This window comes from Anoplolepis gracilipes, chromosome 8 (assembly GCF_047496725.1).
Source record: "Anoplolepis gracilipes chromosome 8, ASM4749672v1, whole genome shotgun sequence".
Lineage (NCBI taxonomy): Eukaryota > Metazoa > Arthropoda > Insecta > Hymenoptera > Formicidae > Anoplolepis > Anoplolepis gracilipes.
In genome coordinates this window covers 5,818,594-5,839,426 of record NC_132977.1, presented here as the reverse complement: position 1 = coordinate 5,839,426, position 20,833 = coordinate 5,818,594, and the positions used below count along the sequence as shown (strand labels likewise).

At 25.6% G+C, this 20,833-nt stretch overlaps 3 protein-coding genes across 7 annotated transcripts; 1 reads left to right on the top strand and 2 right to left on the bottom strand.

Moving 5' to 3' along the window:
• Window positions 1-399: 399 nt before the first annotated feature.
• Window positions 400-10,914, bottom strand: LOC140668830 (glutamyl aminopeptidase-like). The gene is made up of 13 exons (XM_072898153.1): window positions 10,895-10,914; window positions 9,391-9,993; window positions 8,586-9,032; window positions 7,840-8,011; window positions 7,171-7,321; window positions 6,076-6,157; window positions 4,876-5,279; window positions 4,133-4,413; window positions 3,237-3,427; window positions 2,767-3,096; window positions 2,604-2,673; window positions 2,389-2,493; window positions 400-2,219 (listed from the first exon to the last, which is right to left on the bottom strand). The coding sequence occupies exons 1-13, from the start codon at window positions 10,897-10,899 to the stop codon at window positions 2,100-2,102; spliced, it is 2,961 nt and encodes a 986-aa protein (XP_072754254.1). The 5' UTR covers window positions 10,900-10,914; the 3' UTR covers window positions 400-2,099.
• Window positions 10,915-14,335: 3,421 nt separating this feature from the next.
• Window positions 14,336-16,160, top strand: LOC140668571 (DNA polymerase beta). The gene is made up of 6 exons (XM_072897725.1): window positions 14,336-14,577; window positions 14,707-14,906; window positions 14,986-15,146; window positions 15,213-15,507; window positions 15,571-15,766; window positions 15,848-16,160. The coding sequence occupies exons 1-6, from the start codon at window positions 14,511-14,513 to the stop codon at window positions 15,940-15,942; spliced, it is 1,014 nt and encodes a 337-aa protein (XP_072753826.1). The 5' UTR covers window positions 14,336-14,510; the 3' UTR covers window positions 15,943-16,160.
• A 106-nt stretch (window positions 16,161-16,266) lies between these two features.
• Window positions 16,267-20,691, bottom strand: LOC140668569 (heparan-alpha-glucosaminide N-acetyltransferase). 5 transcript variants are annotated; one of them, XM_072897719.1, is made up of 13 exons: window positions 20,551-20,691; window positions 19,654-20,015; window positions 19,145-19,345; window positions 18,944-19,065; window positions 18,705-18,811; window positions 18,513-18,622; window positions 18,341-18,435; window positions 18,142-18,249; window positions 17,808-18,060; window positions 17,436-17,730; window positions 17,200-17,324; window positions 16,922-17,105; window positions 16,267-16,795 (listed from the first exon to the last, which is right to left on the bottom strand). In XM_072897719.1, exons 3-13 carry the CDS (start codon window positions 19,286-19,288, stop codon window positions 16,617-16,619), a joined length of 1,722 nt encoding a protein of 573 aa, XP_072753820.1. In that variant the 5' UTR covers window positions 19,289-19,345; window positions 19,654-20,015; window positions 20,551-20,691; the 3' UTR covers window positions 16,267-16,616. The 5 variants fall into 5 exon arrangements, with proteins under 5 accessions (XP_072753820.1, XP_072753816.1, XP_072753822.1 ...); XM_072897715.1 differs by having other exon boundaries at window positions 19,145-19,342; XM_072897721.1 differs by having other exon boundaries at window positions 17,436-17,715; window positions 19,145-19,342.
• Between the last annotated feature and the right edge of the window lie 142 nt (window positions 20,692-20,833).

The following is a 20,833-nucleotide window of genomic DNA, read 5'->3' as shown; positions in this document are numbered from 1 at the left end:
CTTGGTAAAACTATTTAGTATCTTTGTTAAAGGAAGCATATACATATTGGTTGTCATGCGAGATATGATTCTTCTACAGCAACTTGCGTAACAGTCCAACGTTCATCGGGAGTTGAATTAAATGTACTATATTAATAAAATTTGACATTATTGATGAATAAAAACTATACTAGTTGTAAATTACATAGAATCTTGTATTATGAATTTAGTAGAATTTTTTAACTTTTTTGGAAATTTTGGTAATAAGTGGCCCGTTTGGCAAAGAATATCTGATATATGTATGTACATCATATTACACTTACTTTTCCAACTTTTAATAATTTTTTGTGTAATTCAATTAAAAATACAACAAAACAAAAACTAAAGATAAAATATTATGAGAAATAATAAAAACTTAATTTACTTTTAACATATTATTTATATATTTTGTATAATGAGTTTGTGTATGATATCTGAAAAAATAATAATGTTCTCCGTGTTATTAATTTCATTGAGAAACTTTATATTGAGTCTGTAACTTCTAGATAGTATTTTATCATTGAAACAAAAAACGCAAAGGGTATGACCGGATAAGATAGGCAAATCTGCCCCCGCACGTATCAGGTCCAAATTTGTGTCATAAGTTGACACCAATGTAATATAAAATTAAGTCAAACATTTACCTCAAAATAACATTTTTGTGGGAGTTATGGAGGGAGAAAAAAAATGCTATTTTGAGGTAAACGTTTGACATAATTTTATATTACATTGGTGTCAACTTATGACACAAATTTGGACCTGATACGTGCGAAGGCAAATTTGCCTACCCGGCCATACTCTTTGTGTTGCAGCATCATACTCAAAAAATTCTCCACTATATATATTATATTATAACAAACGGAGTATCTATTATCAATTCTTCAGATAAATAGAGTATTGATCTTGATGCAATTAAATTTATTTTTGTAGTTGGACGAAAAATATCGATAGTAACATCTAATTCGCCGTAAAAAATGAAACTCCCTTTTGCTTGTAGTTTTCTTATATCTGTTTTAAACATTACATATATTTCAGTTCTTTTTGTATTGTCTGTTATGTAAGTATTTCATCAGCCTGACATATTTTAATCCACCGGCACTATATCAGAATAGTTATTAAATGCATTCAATGACTTGTCCATATTTTTATGGAGAGTAAGAGCTACTATACTGATAAATATGAGACAGCCATAAGGTAACAGTCTTAAAAATGCTATATTAATATTTAGAATTACATTTAAATCGTCGAAGAGTCAACTAATAGAGAATCAGACAAAATATATTTTTGTCTAAATATCGTAGAAGAAATAATTATGAGCTTTAATAATAATAATAATAATAATAATATACAACAATAGATACTATTATAACTTAAAAAAATTAAAGCTATCATTGCAATATGCATATTATTATTGTCATATAATTAAATTAATTTTTATAATATTCAGTTAAAAATGTGAAAAAAATTTTGTGCAGAAATATTTTTTTTCAAGAATATATTTACATTACAATTTATATAACAAATAATTTAATATATGAAAATAATAAGCTAGATAAGACAGAGATTAATATTTTGATTATAGAAATCTTTAATTAAGTAAAAGTAATAAAATTGTATTCGATAATTTATATACCCTTTTAAATCGGATAATTTGAACATAAATAGTTGCAAGTTACTAATAATATTAAAAATGTAAATGATAAATGTTAAAGATTATAAAACAATTTTTTATGTTAATATTATAATTAGTGATTAATTAGCATATTAACATTTAAAATGTTAATATAAATTAACAATAATTAAAAGAAATTATATAATAATATTAAGAATAATATTATCAAAATATTAAGCTTAATAATATAAAACCTCTATTATTGTTATATATATTATTAAACATTATCATTACATTGATCATTATTAATAAAATTTAAACTTACATATCTATATATTCTATATATTTGTATATCTAGAAGTATCTGTTGTGTGAATATATACAGTTTACAATTATTCGTTTAAAATATATATCGTTGAAAAACTTTTTTGCTGCAATTGTGATCATTCATACTTAACTTTTTTTAAATCTAAAAAATTCTAATCTGTGTTTCTATCTCTCTAATTTGAGACAAGCGTATTTGTATTTTCTGATCAATATAGGACATCCATTTTTGCAGAAAGTTTGGAACACTTTCTTCCACAATTACCTACAACAGTATATTTCGACATAAATGCAATAATTTTATCTCATCTTGAAGGTCTAACATAATTAAATGACACAATACTACTTATATGACATATATAAAAAAATTAATAAATTTACTAATCAACACTAAATATAAAAATAAGTATAATTTTTGAATTCATTAAATTTACCGAATTAAAGAAAGTTACGTTTTCCTTGTATGAACGGTCAATATTATTTTTGGTCAATATTATGTATGCTTCAGTTATAACGGAAGTTTTTAAGATGATGGTGATCTATGTGAAAGATTATTTCAGTATATATATATATATATATATATATATGAAAATATAGATATGAATAAGCTTAATAATAAAAATTTTATAATTAAATTTATAAAATTTACCTTGTGTAATTGCTTTTCAGAATATACATGGTTAACAATAACAATAAATATTGACGCCATACTTACATCTCTATAAGAACAAAAAGAATATATAATTTTTATACGTAACGTAATTATAAAAAACATACATTTTTCCAAAAAAAATTTTTTTCAGTTATTCTACCTAGGTTTTGATTCTTTAACATTTGATAGTATTTCCGAAAGCATATTGTGTTGAGCATACTTTGCAATAATAAATAAAAAACTATTAATATAACTTTTGATACGTATTTGATTATGTGTTTTATTATGTTCGAGCTTTATTAATTGTAAATATTCATCTTTCCAATATTCATCCATGATTTTATTTGGAGCACAAGCTAAAAATTCTGCAATTCTATTATAATGTTCTACAAAATGTTTTTCCAAATTATTTTTCACCGTATTCCAAAAACCAAGGTTTGCTGTCATTAAACCTTTACAGAATGTCCATTGTTTCCACCATGGCAAAAGGCTAATATCCGAAAAAAAAGTTTGACATAAACATATTTAACTGTATTATATAATATAATATTGTATCTTGATCCAAACATTGATATTAAACATTGCATTGGTTATACTAAAACGTGCTAAAGTAATATTAAAGAAAATTACTTTTTTGTTTCCATCTTTGTAATATACTTCATCAATTTGTAAATAGCTATATTCTGACAATTGAAATCACCGAGAAGACATGCCCATTTAATAGCTTCTTGCCTTAAACATTTAGTAAGATCATTATCCATAGAATGATCTTCGTACTCTATTTTCCTAAGTAGATCCTTCAACACTGTTTTTAGATTGTCCTAAAAATTGTACAATATACATATATTTTATATATATATACATATATAATATATAAGTGTATCTAATATACTTTTTCATAATATATATTTCATGATATCTCATTCTTATTTATGACATATACATATACGTAATTGATGTATATTTTTAATGTGTTTATTTTTACTTTAATTCACACAGAGTTTAAAATATTAATTTTAATGTATTTTTCCAAATAATTTTCATAACATCAGTTTATAATCAGGTTAATACAAGGCTCTATTACGGAAAGTTTTTTAAAATGGTTTTTTATTAATTATAAAAACATAATATAATTATAAAATTATGTTTAAATTTTGTAAAACTTTTATATGTTTTTAAGTCGCAGAATATAATTAATATTGAAAAATAAATGCGTTTGCAAAAAAATGCTTTATAATTTAAAAGTAAAAGAGAATAATATAGCTTTTCAAATTTTGACAAATATTAAGGTACGTACTAGGTTCAACTAAACTATACTAAAATAGACTAATTGTAAGATCATTATCCCATACAAGCCTCTATTTATGTTTCAATTAAACGTGCTATATAACTTTGAATTAAATATTTATTAGAATATTTATTAAATAGTGAAACATGTTTGTATTTGTATGTGTTATGTATTTAAATAAAATATGACATTAAATAATCTAAACACTCTTCTATATTATAATAATTAAATATATTACCTTGATATTTTGAACTTTTTCATCTGGAAATGGAAAAATTTTCGACATGTATTCCAAAGCTTTGATCATAGGATACCACGCTATATACTTTGTTTCACGTGTAAAGTAACTCGTCAAATTCCAGAATATGGAAGAATTGAGTTGGTGTGTTATCATAAAATGAAATGCGTCCTCGATGATTTTAGCACGATTGAGAACATGTACGTTCGTATATTCCGTAGAGTTTAGATATTCTGCAATTTTCTGCCAGTTTTTAACATCATAATTAACGCGATAGTAACCTACAGTAAATAATTTTTATTGATTATTAAATCCTCATTTAACTGGAAATTTATTAAACAATATTTATGACTATCTGCAAATATTTTAAATATTGGAGTAATTCTAGTTATAAAAAAAAAAGACAAATTATAATATCAATTAAGAAAAAGATTATTTCAGTGTAATATTTTTGTGTAGAATTAAGCTATATAAGGAATTATAATTAAATTTAAACTTGTTTTATTTTAATTAATAAACAAATTCATAATTCAATTTGTTTCACGTTTATCGATAGTAAAAAGCAGAAAATATTTCATACAAGATTTTTTGAAATATTGTACGTAATGTTACTATATATTTATATAATACGTATTTTTATATAATGTGTATATAATTCTTATTCAAAAGGATACATATAATATTACAATGATTTAAAACTATAGTTATGTAATAATATAACAAATTTTCTAATAAGTATTTACCAGCTTGTTGTAAATTGAACATCACCCAACCATCATCTTTTATAAAAATTTGTTGAGTCGGTATTATCGATGACATAAGTATTAATCTATCATTGTCGATTGGAGACGTACGATTTTCAAAATTTGAGTTATTCTGCGTAGTATAAGTCACAGGTATCCGATAATAATTGTATTTAAGTATATCGTAATTTTTTATTGTTATATTCACACTATTTTGTGAATAATTTCGTGCTATTTTCAACACAAGATAATTCGTAGAACTCGTAAAATCATCGAATATCCTTCTTAAATTTAGCACGTCTTTTTTAACAAACTCGGGATATGATTCATTTACAGTAATTTGCATAACAGTCCAGAAATCATCGGAGGGATCCGAGGAATCAATTATACTGTGCTTGTAAAAACTGTATTTAAGAAAATTTTAGATTAGGAGACCCAGCTCCGATACGTAAGTTGACCATGACATATGTTGTCAATGTCACTATCCTGAAGAACGTTCAAAAGATTTCAACTGTCACTTGTTGTTACTTAAAAAATTATAACTAAAAAAATTGTATTCATCATACGTAATTCTCGTACATTATGTATATTGAAAAGTTGTGTATTTTATAACGATACAACACAAAACGATTAGATAAAATAGAGGTTTAGCTCCTCTTTCGCTTTATTAAAAAAAAATTATATAACTGAACTTTACTAATTCACTTTCTATTTGATTCTTGACAACATATATACATAATCAACGTATATAATATATACATGTTTTATATGAATTTTCAACTTCCCAACATCACAAATATATCATCAAAATATAATTATCATATTTAATGTAGAATCAATATGTAGAAGTATATGTGTTTAAATAAATACACATGTTATAAATATTATAAATGTAATTTAGTGAAATTCTTTTCTTTATAAGTTCTCAATAAACAACGAGCGACGACTAAAATCTTTTTTAAGCTTTACTTAGGACAGTGACCTTGTCAACATATGTGAAGGGAGTACATATGTAATCGGAGTTGGCTTTCCTAATCTAAAGATTAACTTTACCTAATTAATATACTACTAGTATTACTCAATTTATATATGTTATAATTATGTAGGACTTACATAATTGCGATATTTAATATGTTTTATAACACATAAGTAAAATACATTAAAATTAGATATATGCATATGTGCATATATCATACTTACTGATTATTTAGATATCGGTAGATACTTTTTGCAAATACTTCATTGGTAATTAAATGCTGCAGCATACGCAATATTAAGGGCACTAAAATTTACATAATGCAATGTAATTTACATATCCACAACTCTTTCAGGAACCAAATTAATCAATTACATTGTTTGTAAATTTTTTAACTGTTGATAATTTTTTTGTATTTTTTTTTTCCACACACAGAAACACAGAAACACACATACACACTCACACTCTCTCTCTCTCTCTCTCTCTCTCTCTCTCTCTCTCTCTCTCTCTTTCTTAATTTTCTTCTCATGTGCTCTATTAAAAGTAAGATTTATAAAAACTAGAAGTAATGATTAATTTGGTGTTTGAGACTTACGACTTATATTATAATATAAAAAAGTTTTTCAAAGAATATATTCCACTGTGCTCGTAAAAAAAAGGGGACTTTGATTACCAGCATTCCCAATTGCCTATGCGTATTATTGCGTACATAAAGAAAAAATAGAAAAACAATAATAAGATTGCACATGTGACATAATTGTGCACAAACACATTGCACAAATATATATGCAATAATATCATGTGTGCAATGTGTATGTATTATGTGCAAAAATGTGACGTGACCAGTGGTACTTTTGTATTTTTTATTCTTGCATGAACACACTAATGCGTGTAGGCAATCGGGAGTGTAGGTAATTAAAATCCTCTCCCGGCAATTCTATCTGATTTAAAAAAATTAGATTTGTAATTATAATATATTGTGTTATTATATATATGTGTATATATATATATATATATATATATATATATAATTACTTATAAATTTTGAAATATACATATTATAAGATACTATGAAACATTAATAATAAGTAAATATATTTCTAGTTTAATAATATATTAACTTTGTTATGACTCAATATAAAATATTATATATTGTATACATATATACAATATATAATATTTTATATTGCGTCATAACAAAGTTAATATATTATTAAACTAGAAATATATTTACTTTTTATTAATGTTTCATAGTATCTTATAATACGTATGTTTCAAAATTTATAAACAATTATTTAAATATAATTATTGAATTTTACCTTTATAATGAGAAATAATAGAAAATGCATTAATTTCGTAGGGATTGACTTCCGTTAGAAATGATTGATGAAAAGAATAATTGACTAAACGAAAAGATTCATATTGAAACTGAACTACAAATAAATCCAACATTTCGGAATTGTTGTAACCCTGAAGGGAAAAGTTGTCATATAATCAAGTAAATATTTAATCGAATAAAATATTCATATTAACAGTATGCACTAGTCGCAGTTATTGAACATAATTTTGTTTTCATTAACATTAAAAAATATAATAAAAATTTTTTATAAAAATAATATGTAATGTTTGAAACAGCAATATCATTGAAACTATTTAAAATCATTGATATTTAATATAACACATAAATGTATGTATTTTTGCCTACATTTTTCTCTACATTGCAGATTTTAAATTGATTTGATATCGGACGATCAGCATACAATTTAGTCTTAACAAATATGAAAAGAATTTATAAATACCTTACTTAGTTTTTCTCTATGACATATTTAACGTAGTAACGTAATTTATAAATATTTTAAAAACTTTTTAAGTTTTTGATGTTTGTTTATAATCTTAAATATTTTATTTATTGATTTATATAAAATAACATTAAAAGTATAATAAAATTATACATTAAAAATATCATTAAATATATATAAAAAAATTACCTCGATAGAATTGATAGCATCCATTCCAAATAACGTAGTAAGACCATCAATTAAGTACGAGTAGGATGAATAAAATGGATTGATTAAATTACTGAACCATTGATGTGCCGTTTCATGCGCTATCAATCGCGCCACTTTTATTTTATGCGCAGCAGAATGTAGATTTTCATATTATTTCTCTAAAAATATAGAAATAAATTTGTAAGTATTTGATATTATGCTATTTATTTCTTTTCTACATAATCATATGTTGTTTTGTATACGGATTATATAAAAATAATTATTCATAGGGCTCTTGAATAAAACTAATAGCGTCAAGGAGAAAGACAATATTAGCCAGCGCAATTTGTAAGGCTAAATAAGTGTAAATAAGACCATAGGTTTCGTTTAATAAAGAAACACATTTATTTGACAAATTCTATCATTAATCTATCTTCGGATCATATTCAGCAACGTTAGAATAATACAATAATATGATCTGCTGGTTTATATTGCCTTTCTTTTTGACGTTATTAGATTATATAAAAACAGTGTCGTGTGTACATCGTCACTTACATGACATATATGTAATCTATTAAAACTAACTTATATTTAATCATAAAAATATATGTAATTTTACATTTCAAATATTTATTTTAACATATGTATTATATGCGTTATATTTTTACATATGTATTTCTAATTTTGATGAACATTGAAAATTGTAATAATATTAATTGATTATATATATTAAATATTTGTCTTACCTATTTAACACAAGTCCCCAACTCTTGTTATTGTATGGCAAACCATAAATTGCAACAAATTGCACTGGTGAAATGCTCAAATTTTTCCATTTCCATTGAAATAGTGTCATTGTTTCATTTGCAACCATTCGAGCAAATTTTAATTCATGCTGCAATTCGGGTCTATGCCATACAATGACTTCATCTGTCTCATATTTATCATAAACTAATTTTTCTGGCGAGATCGCAACTGTCACGAGATAAATAGGCATTTCAGGAGTGACTTCAAAGAATGTCCACTTCATATGTGCTTCTGTTATTTCTTTTTCAATTGGCATATTTGAAAGAACTGTGTAATTATAATGATGTTTTATGGAAATGTTGAAAGTAGATTTTATTCTCGGATTGTCCCAGCATGGAAACAATTGTCGAGCTCCAATCGCCTGAAAATGTTCTCCGCCCGACCACCTACAAAATAATATTGATTTCAATAATGATAAATTTTTAATTATCAATAGTATTAAATCATTCTTAATACAACAGGTAAAATTTAATAATAAGAGTTGTGTCATAATTTACGTCCATCAATTACGACGACTTTGACAATATATATTTTGTTTTACATACTTTATATGTATTTAATAATAAATAAAATTGATTGTTAGTGTACATAAAAGTTATTTAAGATTTTACGATGATATATACATATTTATAAGTGACATATTATAATATTAATATTAAAAATGAGATAGTAATAGACAAAAGATGGTGAGATATGACAAAATCTTATATTCAATGTACTCTCAACCTGTTAACATTTACTCACGTTAAAAGTTTTAAGCTGTTTGTGTGTACGGATTCCAAAGAATCAAGAATGTTTTCCGTGTTATTAATTGCATTGAGATACTCTATATGCAGTGTGTAATTTCCACTTGATAATTCCTTGTCCAAATGAAGAGTACAAATTTCCGTTACAGTATCACAATAAAAATTCTCCCCAACAAATATTTGACTAAACCCAGTAATTTTATAGATTAATTCTCCAAATAAATATTCTATTGATCTTGCTGAATGGAAACTTAATATGGAAAATACATAGAAAATTGTGAAATCCACATGCATTTCGCCATAGACGAACCTGCTGTTTGCTCGAAGATTATTTATCTCGATTTTATATTTTTTATATATTTCATCTATGTTTATATATTGTTCATCTATGTTTATATATTGTTTAGAGTATAATTTCAGCTGGACATTGTAATTCGACACTGACATTATAGAATCAAAATAGTCATTAAAGTAAATGGCTGATTTTTTCGTATATTCATCAACAGGGACAGATTTTGCAGTAATAAGAAATATGAGCTCGCCATAAAGTAACAGTCTTAAAAATGCCATTTCAATCTTTAAGTATCTGTAACAATTGTCTCTGTTGAACAAAAAGACATATAGAAAATAAAATTTAAACAAAAAATTTTACAGTAAACACATCTATAAACTATTATAATTTTCTTAAAATTAGTTTCTCGAATAATTAGATTATTCCATCGTAATGAATATCTGCGGAACAGACCATTCTATGTTTATCAACATGTTATTTTCAAGATTTGTTGTTTTTTAGATAATTATGACTTTAGGTAACTAGTAAGGTATAAGTAACCAACAGAAAATTAATTTTTTTTCAATTTTTTTAGTATGTCTTTTCAAATATGTATACAAACAATATATATATATATATATATATATATATATATATATATATGTACATATATTTATATATACACACACACACACACACAAACTAGATCAAAGCCAATTCGAATGTTTTACATTATGTATCACGCACAATTTTTAAACAACTAGCTAATAAACGTTTATCATTTGTTTGAATAAGTGTGTATCAAATATGTAATCGACTTTGAAGTAATCTTGCAAATTATTGATTACATGTTATTACAAGAAATATATAGAATAATGTAAATGCGTGCACAATAATAAACATTGTATTACCTAATTTTTTATTATCCATTTAAAAGTATGTGGATTAAATATAAATTTATATATTAAAAAAAGTTTTCATTGTTTATTATTTAATTTTTGAAATTAAAGACATTTTATAACAATATTATACTAGTAAAATTAATGTGGTTGGTAAATGCACAATATATGTACATAAAATTTATAAAGAAAAATATATCGTTCTATTGAAAAAAAAACGGAGAAAATAAAAAAAAATTAATAAATATTGACAATTTTGTAAATGATAATTTAAAAGAAATTAAGATATTCTGATCCTGTGTTCATACTTTAGTATTATTTAAATTACGTACTGCATATCTTTTATATATCTCCAAAGAGAGAAATAATACTTTGAGAGATAATGGATAATATTTTGTTTCTAGTGACTCACCCTATATTAAAAATACTATGCTAATTATAATACAATTCCTATTCTTACAAGAATCAATTATAGCTATCACTTCACTACTGTCCGTGTACTGAGTCAATAATCAACTGTTATATTTATACTATCGTAAGCTGTATCAAGAAATAAATAAAACCAATGTCGCGATAACATTATAGGACATCAATACATAAATACGTAAAGTTGTCAAGTACTAAATTTAGTTTCAAAATAATATTTATGTCCATATTTTTAGAATTGACTATGTTAATATTTAAATATTTGTATTGTGTATTATATATTTTGTTAAATTTATACACAATTTAATAAGCAATATAAAAAAATATTTGTTTTCCTATGTCTGTAATTGTTAATTTCTTTACCTTTACACTATTAAAATTCCGTTTTATTATTTGAATAAACATTTTAATGATGTTTTAAGTATATAGAAACAAAAACGAAAAGTTATCGAAACTTTTAAGTATCAAAAAATAAACTAAAATTAAAAATTAAAAAATTAATTTATTTTCTTAATTTAATTATTAAACTTAAAATTAATTAGAATTAAAAAATATCAAAATCAATTGTAAGAAAGGAAAAAATGAAAAACGTACACCTATATGTGTATGTAGAATATATATATGCGAAGTGATTAAATTATAGAAATATTTTAAAATATAGAATAATTATTAATTAAACGATCATTACAAGATTATATATATATTACAAGACTTTTCTTTATGTTAATTATTTTTGTTATTTAATTGTTTTACTACGCGTTTTTATTCCCAATTATATTTAAATCATCGAATAATCGAATGATAAAGTATTGAGTAAAATATACAAGAAAGATATTATATTCTTGGATAAAGTATATGAATAAATTATGTAACATTTCTAATTATCGTCATTAGAACTTTTTAGAAAATGAAAAAATATAGTCAAAACTATAGAAAGCTGTAATAGATTAGACAAAAGACTAAAAAATCGAGCAACATTTATCATATAAATATGATGGAAATATAGCGATACATTTTTAACCGACAATGAGTGAGTGATAAAATTCTTGAAAAAATTATTTAATCCTGCTGATGATTAGAATTCTTTAGAACATGGAAATGTTTGAATTATTTGAAAACTACTATATAATAGAAAAGCAATATAAAAAAAACTATATAACAGAATAAGCAGAACACTCGAAAATCCATCTCTCATACAGAGCAACGTCTCATACAGATAAGTTAGAAATGTGATTTGTGTATCTTTACAATGAAATGAAGTAAATATGTACATACGAGACCGCGTACTTCTTGAAGTTCTGACATAAAACGCATTCTTGCTCATATAGACTGTTCGCTTTTCTTTCTGTTAAACATGCAAATTATCGGGTTACGTTTGAAAATATTCCAAGTAGCAGATAATTTTATTGTGTCTTACAATTTGTTAAAATTTTTGGAGTTAGATGGATGGTTAGTCTTCCTAAATTGAGAGATTGACTTATTATATCAACATGACAAACAATAATTAATTCTTCTATTAATTAATTAACATTTTCATATTTATTGTAGTCATAGATGCAATTAAACTGAGAGAAGATGTTATAATTGTGCAAACACTTGCAAAACGATTTATACTATAGAACGGAATCACATCAGGATAATTATAAATTGTTCGATAGTAAAATTATGGAAATGCTGAGTTAATTCACGCCTCTTTGCTTTTGCTACACTTATCCGAATAATCCTAACCGGATGATATGTATCCTGCCATATCCGGTTGCAAGTGTATCTCCCTAATTGTTTAAATACCTTGCTATATCCGTAGCCGTAAATGTACGACATAACTTCCTGCACGCCCGTAAAACGTTTTACATCAATGACTTCCGGATAATTTCGTATGTTAAATATATTCTAATTTAAATAACATTATCTTTAATTTTAACTATACTGTTTCTTATATATTTTCAGAATTATAAGAATTTTATAATTTCAGTTCAATGAAGTTTAAAAATTTTGATTTCTTTGAGATGTCACTTCTTGTTATAAAAATATTAAAAACAATTTTTGAATGCAGAACGTACAAGTTTTCTTTTTATTTACATATTATAAGATAAATGAAACCAATTTATATACTTATTACTATATTTAATTTTAAAATTGCTTGATTTTTAAATTTTTACGAAATGTTTAATATATTCAGAATATTGAATTTACATAGCAAACTATTTTTACGACACATCTTGTTTAACTTTAAATTTTAAACCAGTCTGAATTCAATCTTAAATCAATCACTTTCAAGGTAGCAGGAATATCACTCTCCAAAGAATTAAGCAAAGAATTTATCATCCCTTGTAGAATGATTCAATTTACATTCATTTAATAGCCACTTTCAAATGTATCAAGTGCCGCACGGGAGTGCATCAGTAACGCAAAATTGCATAAAGTGTTGATTTGTCGGAGAAAATACGACGCGTGTGCAATCCATAAAGATCCTAATAACGATGAAAAACATAACTTTACCTTAAGAATAACGTGGCGTTCCGCGCCGGCGATTTGCTACATTTATTTGCTACATTATTCGATACATTATTCGATACATTTTACGCGCTTTAAAGCATGTATGTACATGAAACGCGATTACAAAATATAATGCGTAAAGTATTTTAATCAATCAAAGCAATCTTATAATTTGCTATATAATAACTGTGTATGCAACAATTCTATTTTTTTATTATATATTCATTATAATGAATATAATACATATTTTAATGAAATGTATGTCTACGAAAATTATTATATATGTTATGATGTTAACAATTTATTTATGAAAAATAGAAATCTTCTAAAATACAAAATTAATTTTGTACGTACATTTTGAATCTTAGAAATTTATTTATTGTATTAAATAATATTCTTTATGTACACGCATGCATAATAATTTTGTAAAAAATATTTTAATAATATAACATATATTATATATTTCTTTTTACAAAATTATTGAAATTATTATGCATATAAGGAATATATTTTTATATACATATATACATAAAATAATTTTAATAATTTCTCCTAATAGTATATATATATATATATATATATATATATATATATATATATACCTATACTCTTATCCATAACGTGTATTAAAATGAAAAAAGGTTATGTGCAGTTAAAATATGTAATAAAATATATTAATAAACTTATAATATTTCCGTGTACTTTTCAAATCCACAATTATGGATTCAGCACGGACATGAACCGATCGGTTGTTTTACCGTATGGCACGGAAAAATGGATTTGAACATGTAGTTCTAAAAATGAATCCAGTTGGCGTTAGTTTACTGCAAGCAAAAAGCATCGTATGAAAAACGGCGACATGCCCTCTCCCTCCTCAAGCTTTTCTCCGGTAACATTTTTCTGTTTTCAAATCAGACCTTGAAGTATCTTACAATTAGCTGATGAAATAATAATATTTTACAAAATTAAAAAGTGACACTGAATCGATTATCTTTTTGAAATTTTATTCGCATTTTTCCCTACGCAATGGGTAAAAGAAAAGCTACGAATAACGCAAATAATCCTAATCAAGATTTGTGCGATTTTTTGTTGGGTAAGTATATACTCTTCTCTAAAAATTGTGTTATAAAATAATAGATCTTAATTAAAAAACAAACGCAATTTTATTTATTTGTTATATTTCAAGAATATGTTATTAGATAGAAACAATATCTATTTGCAGAACTAGCAGACTATGAGCGTAATGTCAGTAAGAATGTTTACAAGTACAATGCATATCGTAAAGCAGCTGGGACATTAAGCGCTTTACCAGAAAGAATTAAGAGCGGGGAAGAAGCAAAGAAATTACCTGGTATAGGAGTAAAAATTGCAAAAAAGATAGATGAATTTCTCCAAACTGGAAAGCTGCAAAAACTGGAAGATGTATTTGATTTTTGTTGTTTTATTAATATAGACAAAAATGTAAATTTGCATAAATATTTACATTATATTTTTTTCTCAGATTAAAAAAGATGAAAATAATATCGCTATTAGTTTATTGGCTCGGGTATCTGGTATAGGTCCTGCCAAGGCCAAAGAATTAGTAGATGCTGGCATCAAAACATTGGAAGACCTTAAAAAACATCAAAACAAACTCACACATCATCAAAAACTGGGATTGAAGTATGAGATTAATCAATTCACATATTAGAAACATTTTGACCTGATTATACCAATTTTTTTTGTTAGATATTTTGACGACTTTGAGAAGAAAATACCTAGAGCAGAAATTATACAGATAGAGGGTATACTAAAAGATGCTATCAAAGAAATAAATCATGATTATCTTGTAACTATTTGCGGAAGTTATAGACGAGGCAAAGAAGAAAGTGGAGATATTGATGTTCTCATAACACATCTTGATTATACATCAAAAACAAAAGATGCGAAAAAAAAAATTATGTCATTGAAAACAATTGTTGAGTGTCTTGAAAAGAAAAAATTGGTTACAGATACAATATCTCTTGGCTCTACTAAATTCATGGTAATGAAATATAAATTAAATTAACAAGTTTCTAGATACTCAATTATAATATTGTTTTTGTAGGGAGTATGTCAATTACCAGAGAATAAACATAAACCTTTCAGAAGATTGGACATACGACTAACATTTTATGATCAATATTATTGTGCCATACTGTATTTCACAGGAAGTGATCTATTCAACAAAAATATGAGAGCACATGCATTAGAGAAAAAATATACTTTGAATGAATATGCACTCAAGCGGCTTACAGTTGAAGGTACAATTAAAAAGAAAAATAATATGCAAAAGTATAACAATTCAAAAGGTTTTGTAGGTGTAAGAAAAATTATATTTTCAGGTTGTCCAGGAGAACCTGAAAAAATTACATGTGAAGAAGATATTTTTAAGATTTTAGGTTTGCCCTATAAAGATCCAAAAGACAGAAATGTATAAATGATGATATTTCTATACAAATAATAATATATTATCACATAAATTCTTTACATTATTCGTCTCATTATTATTACTATTTATATTACTTATTACATTTATATTACATTACTATTATTTATATTGTATAATTCAATTTGTTGTAAAAAAATATAAAATGATATAATAGTTATCTATGTAAAAATTACTATTGAAAATATAAAATAAAACAATTTAGCAAAGATTACAAAACACCTTTATTCAGAAAATTAACACACAATAATACTTTGAATAAAAATTATTATATTATTTTACAAAATCTATTAAACAATGATTGAAATCTATTCAACAATGATTAATGTTGGTCTACAATATCTTCCTTTTTGTTTTGTCATTTTTTCTATCACATGCTTTTTTTTAATTTTACTTTATTATTCACACATAGGCTGCAGTCAAGATAGCACTACGAATACTTCAAAATATCATTTCAATTTTTATTCTCGTAAAATATAAAACAAAAATAGAATGATGCTTCAAAGTATTTATAATCCAGTCTTAACTGTAGTCATAATTCTATGAGCATATATATCCATACTAACAATTTTCAATAAATTACTTAATCATTTGCAGATCTATGTTGCTTTATGTATCAGTTTTTTAATAATATTATTTATTGATAATATTATTTTTTGATAACTTTAAATGGATATAATGATGTCCTTCCAATAAAGCCAGTATGCGATAATACCCCATAAAGTTGTAGTCCATAAATTCATAGCAAGCATTGACCAATGTGTAGGATGTAACAACTTCCAAGCCCATGGGAATAATCCCATGGTAATAGTATGACCGATATAAAGAGTAATCGGATTTAAACCTACAAAAAAAAACAAAACGAAGTCTCTTAATTTTAATTGCACTTTTGATTGATAAAAAAAGCTGTGACATATATTTGAGTAATAGAAAAAGAAAGAAGACAGTTATATTGAATAATATTAAAAACCTGCGTAAATAAACGGTGCTCCGCTCCAATATTGTTTATAATCAACAAGAAAATGTAAGATTGTGTATAGCAAAAATGCGAAACAGGAAACAGTCAAAACAAAGGAAAGTGACATCATTTTCTTGCTGACTGGTATCACTCCAGATTCTTTATCAAAATGACATAATACTCCAGCAATAATACCCTGTGTATATAAATATTATAAATATCGATTATTTAAATTATATATCGTATTTTTATATATTCTCTTCTTAAATAATAAATAAGTTGAAATTTACCGTAACACCTGACCATAATAGCCAGCGTACTACTCTAGCATTGCATTGGTAGTAGAGTAATAAGATCTTTCCAGCATGGACACCCAAGTATACAACAAGTATCATAGAAATAGTGTTCATTATACCTGTATTGTACAATAAGTTAGTTACTATAAGCTTAGCGTTTATTGACATATGTAAAAAATTTTTTAATTTAGTGTTAAAAAAAATAGTATTTTCTTTTTTTTATAATTTACCTTCAGGATCATGAGGCAAGATGGTACCATACACAGAATTTTTTGTTTTGGAATATACATGACTTCCAAAGACAAGTCTATCTATATAACCAGCTGCACCTCCAGTACAGTTTGGGAACTTTCCAAAATTAGAGTAACCACCAGGCCCTAAATATCCTGTTGGACAATTCGGAACAGGTAGGAGAAACGTGATTAGAGTATGCGTCGCTACGATTGTCAAAATAATCAACCATTGCGCCCAATTGCTCACGATATCTCGTAAAATTGTGAACCGACCAAACTGAAACAAATCGTCCTAAACGTTTATTATCGCAGATTAGTACTTTAGCAGATGTGCGTAACGTTATTAATAAAAAAAAACGCAATTTGAACCTGAGAGTGCATCTTCATAAATATGGTCTCGATTGTAGCGCATACAAAATATGATACAGCCAACAATTGAAGAACACCCGGAAAACGAAGATCCTTTAGGGAATCTGTATGAATCGAGTTTAACATCAGTCCAAGGAGTACAAGGATAAACGCGCGCTGCAGACAACGCAAAATAATTTTTTTGCGTGAATTCGATACACGAAGCTCAGATCGTTTAGATATAGTAATCGATAATCCCATAATCCATGCAAACCTGAAATCGCAATATATACAAAAAATAACGACAATAGAATGGTAGAATGTATATATGACATAATAAAATACAGATGATTACCAAGGTAGCACTAAATCTGCCACTGTTAAACCATTCCATGCACTGTGATTGAAAAACACATACTTGCCACCTCCATTATTGACAAATATCATTAATAATATAGCAATCCTGAAATAATTTTTATAAATATTTAGCACATATTAAGTAAATTTGTTTAAATAGATTATGCATCAATTTATATGTGAAAAGAAGGGAATACCCTCGAAATGTATCAACTGAACGAATTCTAGTACTAGATCTGTTTGTCCCAATAATTGGATTTGATGTCTCTGCTTCTTGCAGCCTGTCCAAATCCTAGAAATATACAATATTCAGTATGAGAGAAATGCATATAGTTACATATGATAATATACTTTCATATAAATATTTACATCATGTACATTATTTGAAGATAATTTTCCTTTTATCACACGTATAATAATTTTGCAAGTTCCACATAAAATCATTAACAGAACGTATACCATCAAAGCTGCAAATATTGCTGTAAAGAAAAACATTTGTTGTACAGTCTCAACTTTAAAAATTAATATTACAAAAAATTGTTGTAAAATTTATCAACTTACGAAGATAACTATTTATTGGCTCATGGATCGTATAAATTTCTGAACATAGTTGCTCTTCAGAAATATTCCATCCGTAACTTCCATGTTCTTTAAAGTTGTATGTGGTGCTGTAAACATAAATTATATTACATTGTAATTAAATTGTATTACATCATAATATACTTTTATCTATTTTAGAAAGAAATATAATAAAATAATAACATAATTGTAGCAAGTCTGTATATGTTTTAAAAACTTACTGACAAAACTCATGCGCTTCAGGTGTAAAATATCTGTAAAATATATGCAGAGGATATTTTGTAGATATGACAAATGAGGTATTTTCTCCTCCTGGTAAGTAAGCCCGTAGTACATTCTTGCACTACAATTACAAAGAATAAAGTTACTAATACAAAAGTTTCAATAAAAAATTTTATCTGTCAAATATATATAATACATACCAGGTAGCATTCCGACGGATAGGAATACAATGTGACAGATCTATTATATTCATTAAAGATATTGAAACATGCTTCGTCTATTCCGAGTGATATATTAGCATCGCGACAAGGATTGGTTATAATATATTGATTTGCAATAGACATATTGTTACAGGCTTCGTCAAACTCTTATCAGTAGCCTGAAAAATTCTTCTAGATCTGCTGAAAAATAAACACATATGTAAATATATATATAATATTTATATATTTATTATATATGCACACATATATACGTATCAAATAACTTAAAAAAGAATCAAGAAAGAGAAAAAATATGCAACATGGTAATCATGACACATACAAATTCTTCATGAAAAAATTACTTAGCAGGAATTTATATATATCAACTGTCATAATCATCAACGTCAGAAAAAAATGAGATATCAAAAAAACAAGGCAATGTGAAAATTTATAATATTTATACGCCTTAACCTTACAAACTGCGTTTCACCAATATATTATTTACTTACACTTATCTGCAGTCGCATATGCATTGCAAATAACTATACGATACAATGCAACAAATGCAGTCGAATATACTGGATATTGTAAAAAAGCACGAATTTCGAAATATATTTTGAAACGATCGTTTTACTTCGCCACACAATTGAGTTTGTACTTGACAACTAGCTAATCCTCCAAATTGCGCGTTCTCATCATATGGTTTTCCTGTATATACTATATATTCTATATATTCTATATAGTTTTAGCACGGGACGCACTAACTGTAGCGAATAAAGTGCACTCTTGCAACGGCAAGCGCATCTGATTAATCGCGAATTTCTCTTCAAACAGCTAATTGTTTTGAACTTTTAGCTGCGCCTGCGACCTGCTGAATAATGTCACAAACACATGACGAAATGAACACTTTGTTGCAAAATAGATAAAATGTTAAAAATAATACATTGATTATATTTTTCTAACAATAAACAACAAAAATTAGAGCAATAGCAATGATGATTTATACTGAAATATATATATATATATATATACTTATATTATTTTTCTTTTTTTTCGGTCTATTTAAATTTAATTAATTATTTACATTTGATTAATTAATATAATATTTAAATTAATTTTATTATTATGTTTACAATATAATGTGCAGTTATTTATTGTATATAAAGTTCACTTTAGATAATTTATATGACGAAAGAGACAGAAAATATTAATATTATATTTATTAATATATTAAATATTAATATAAATATTAATACTACATCTATATAATTTATCTATATAATCTATATAATTTTATATGCCGCGTAATGTACGCAAAATTTGACACAAATCAGAATATAAACAGTTATAAAATTATAAATAGAATTCCGTCCTAAATTCTATAGAGAACTAGATAATAATCTTACTATGTTTACAACAGCGACCTTTCCAAGGTTTTAGTATGATTATTGCGTATCAAAGCCACGAACATCCTACGATGTGACAAGGTATTGCGGTTTGACGAACAATAATAACGCATTTCTCCAGTTTAGACGTTTAGCCTGTATGACAGTGTCACGAAGACGATCAAACGTGATAAAAACTGATAAGCTGATTTCCGTAGTAGGGGAATTTGATAATCGCATGATATCTGGTGGTGGATTGAATCAGTCGAGATTGGCCCTTTTATAGTCGTTTCGTAGATACAAC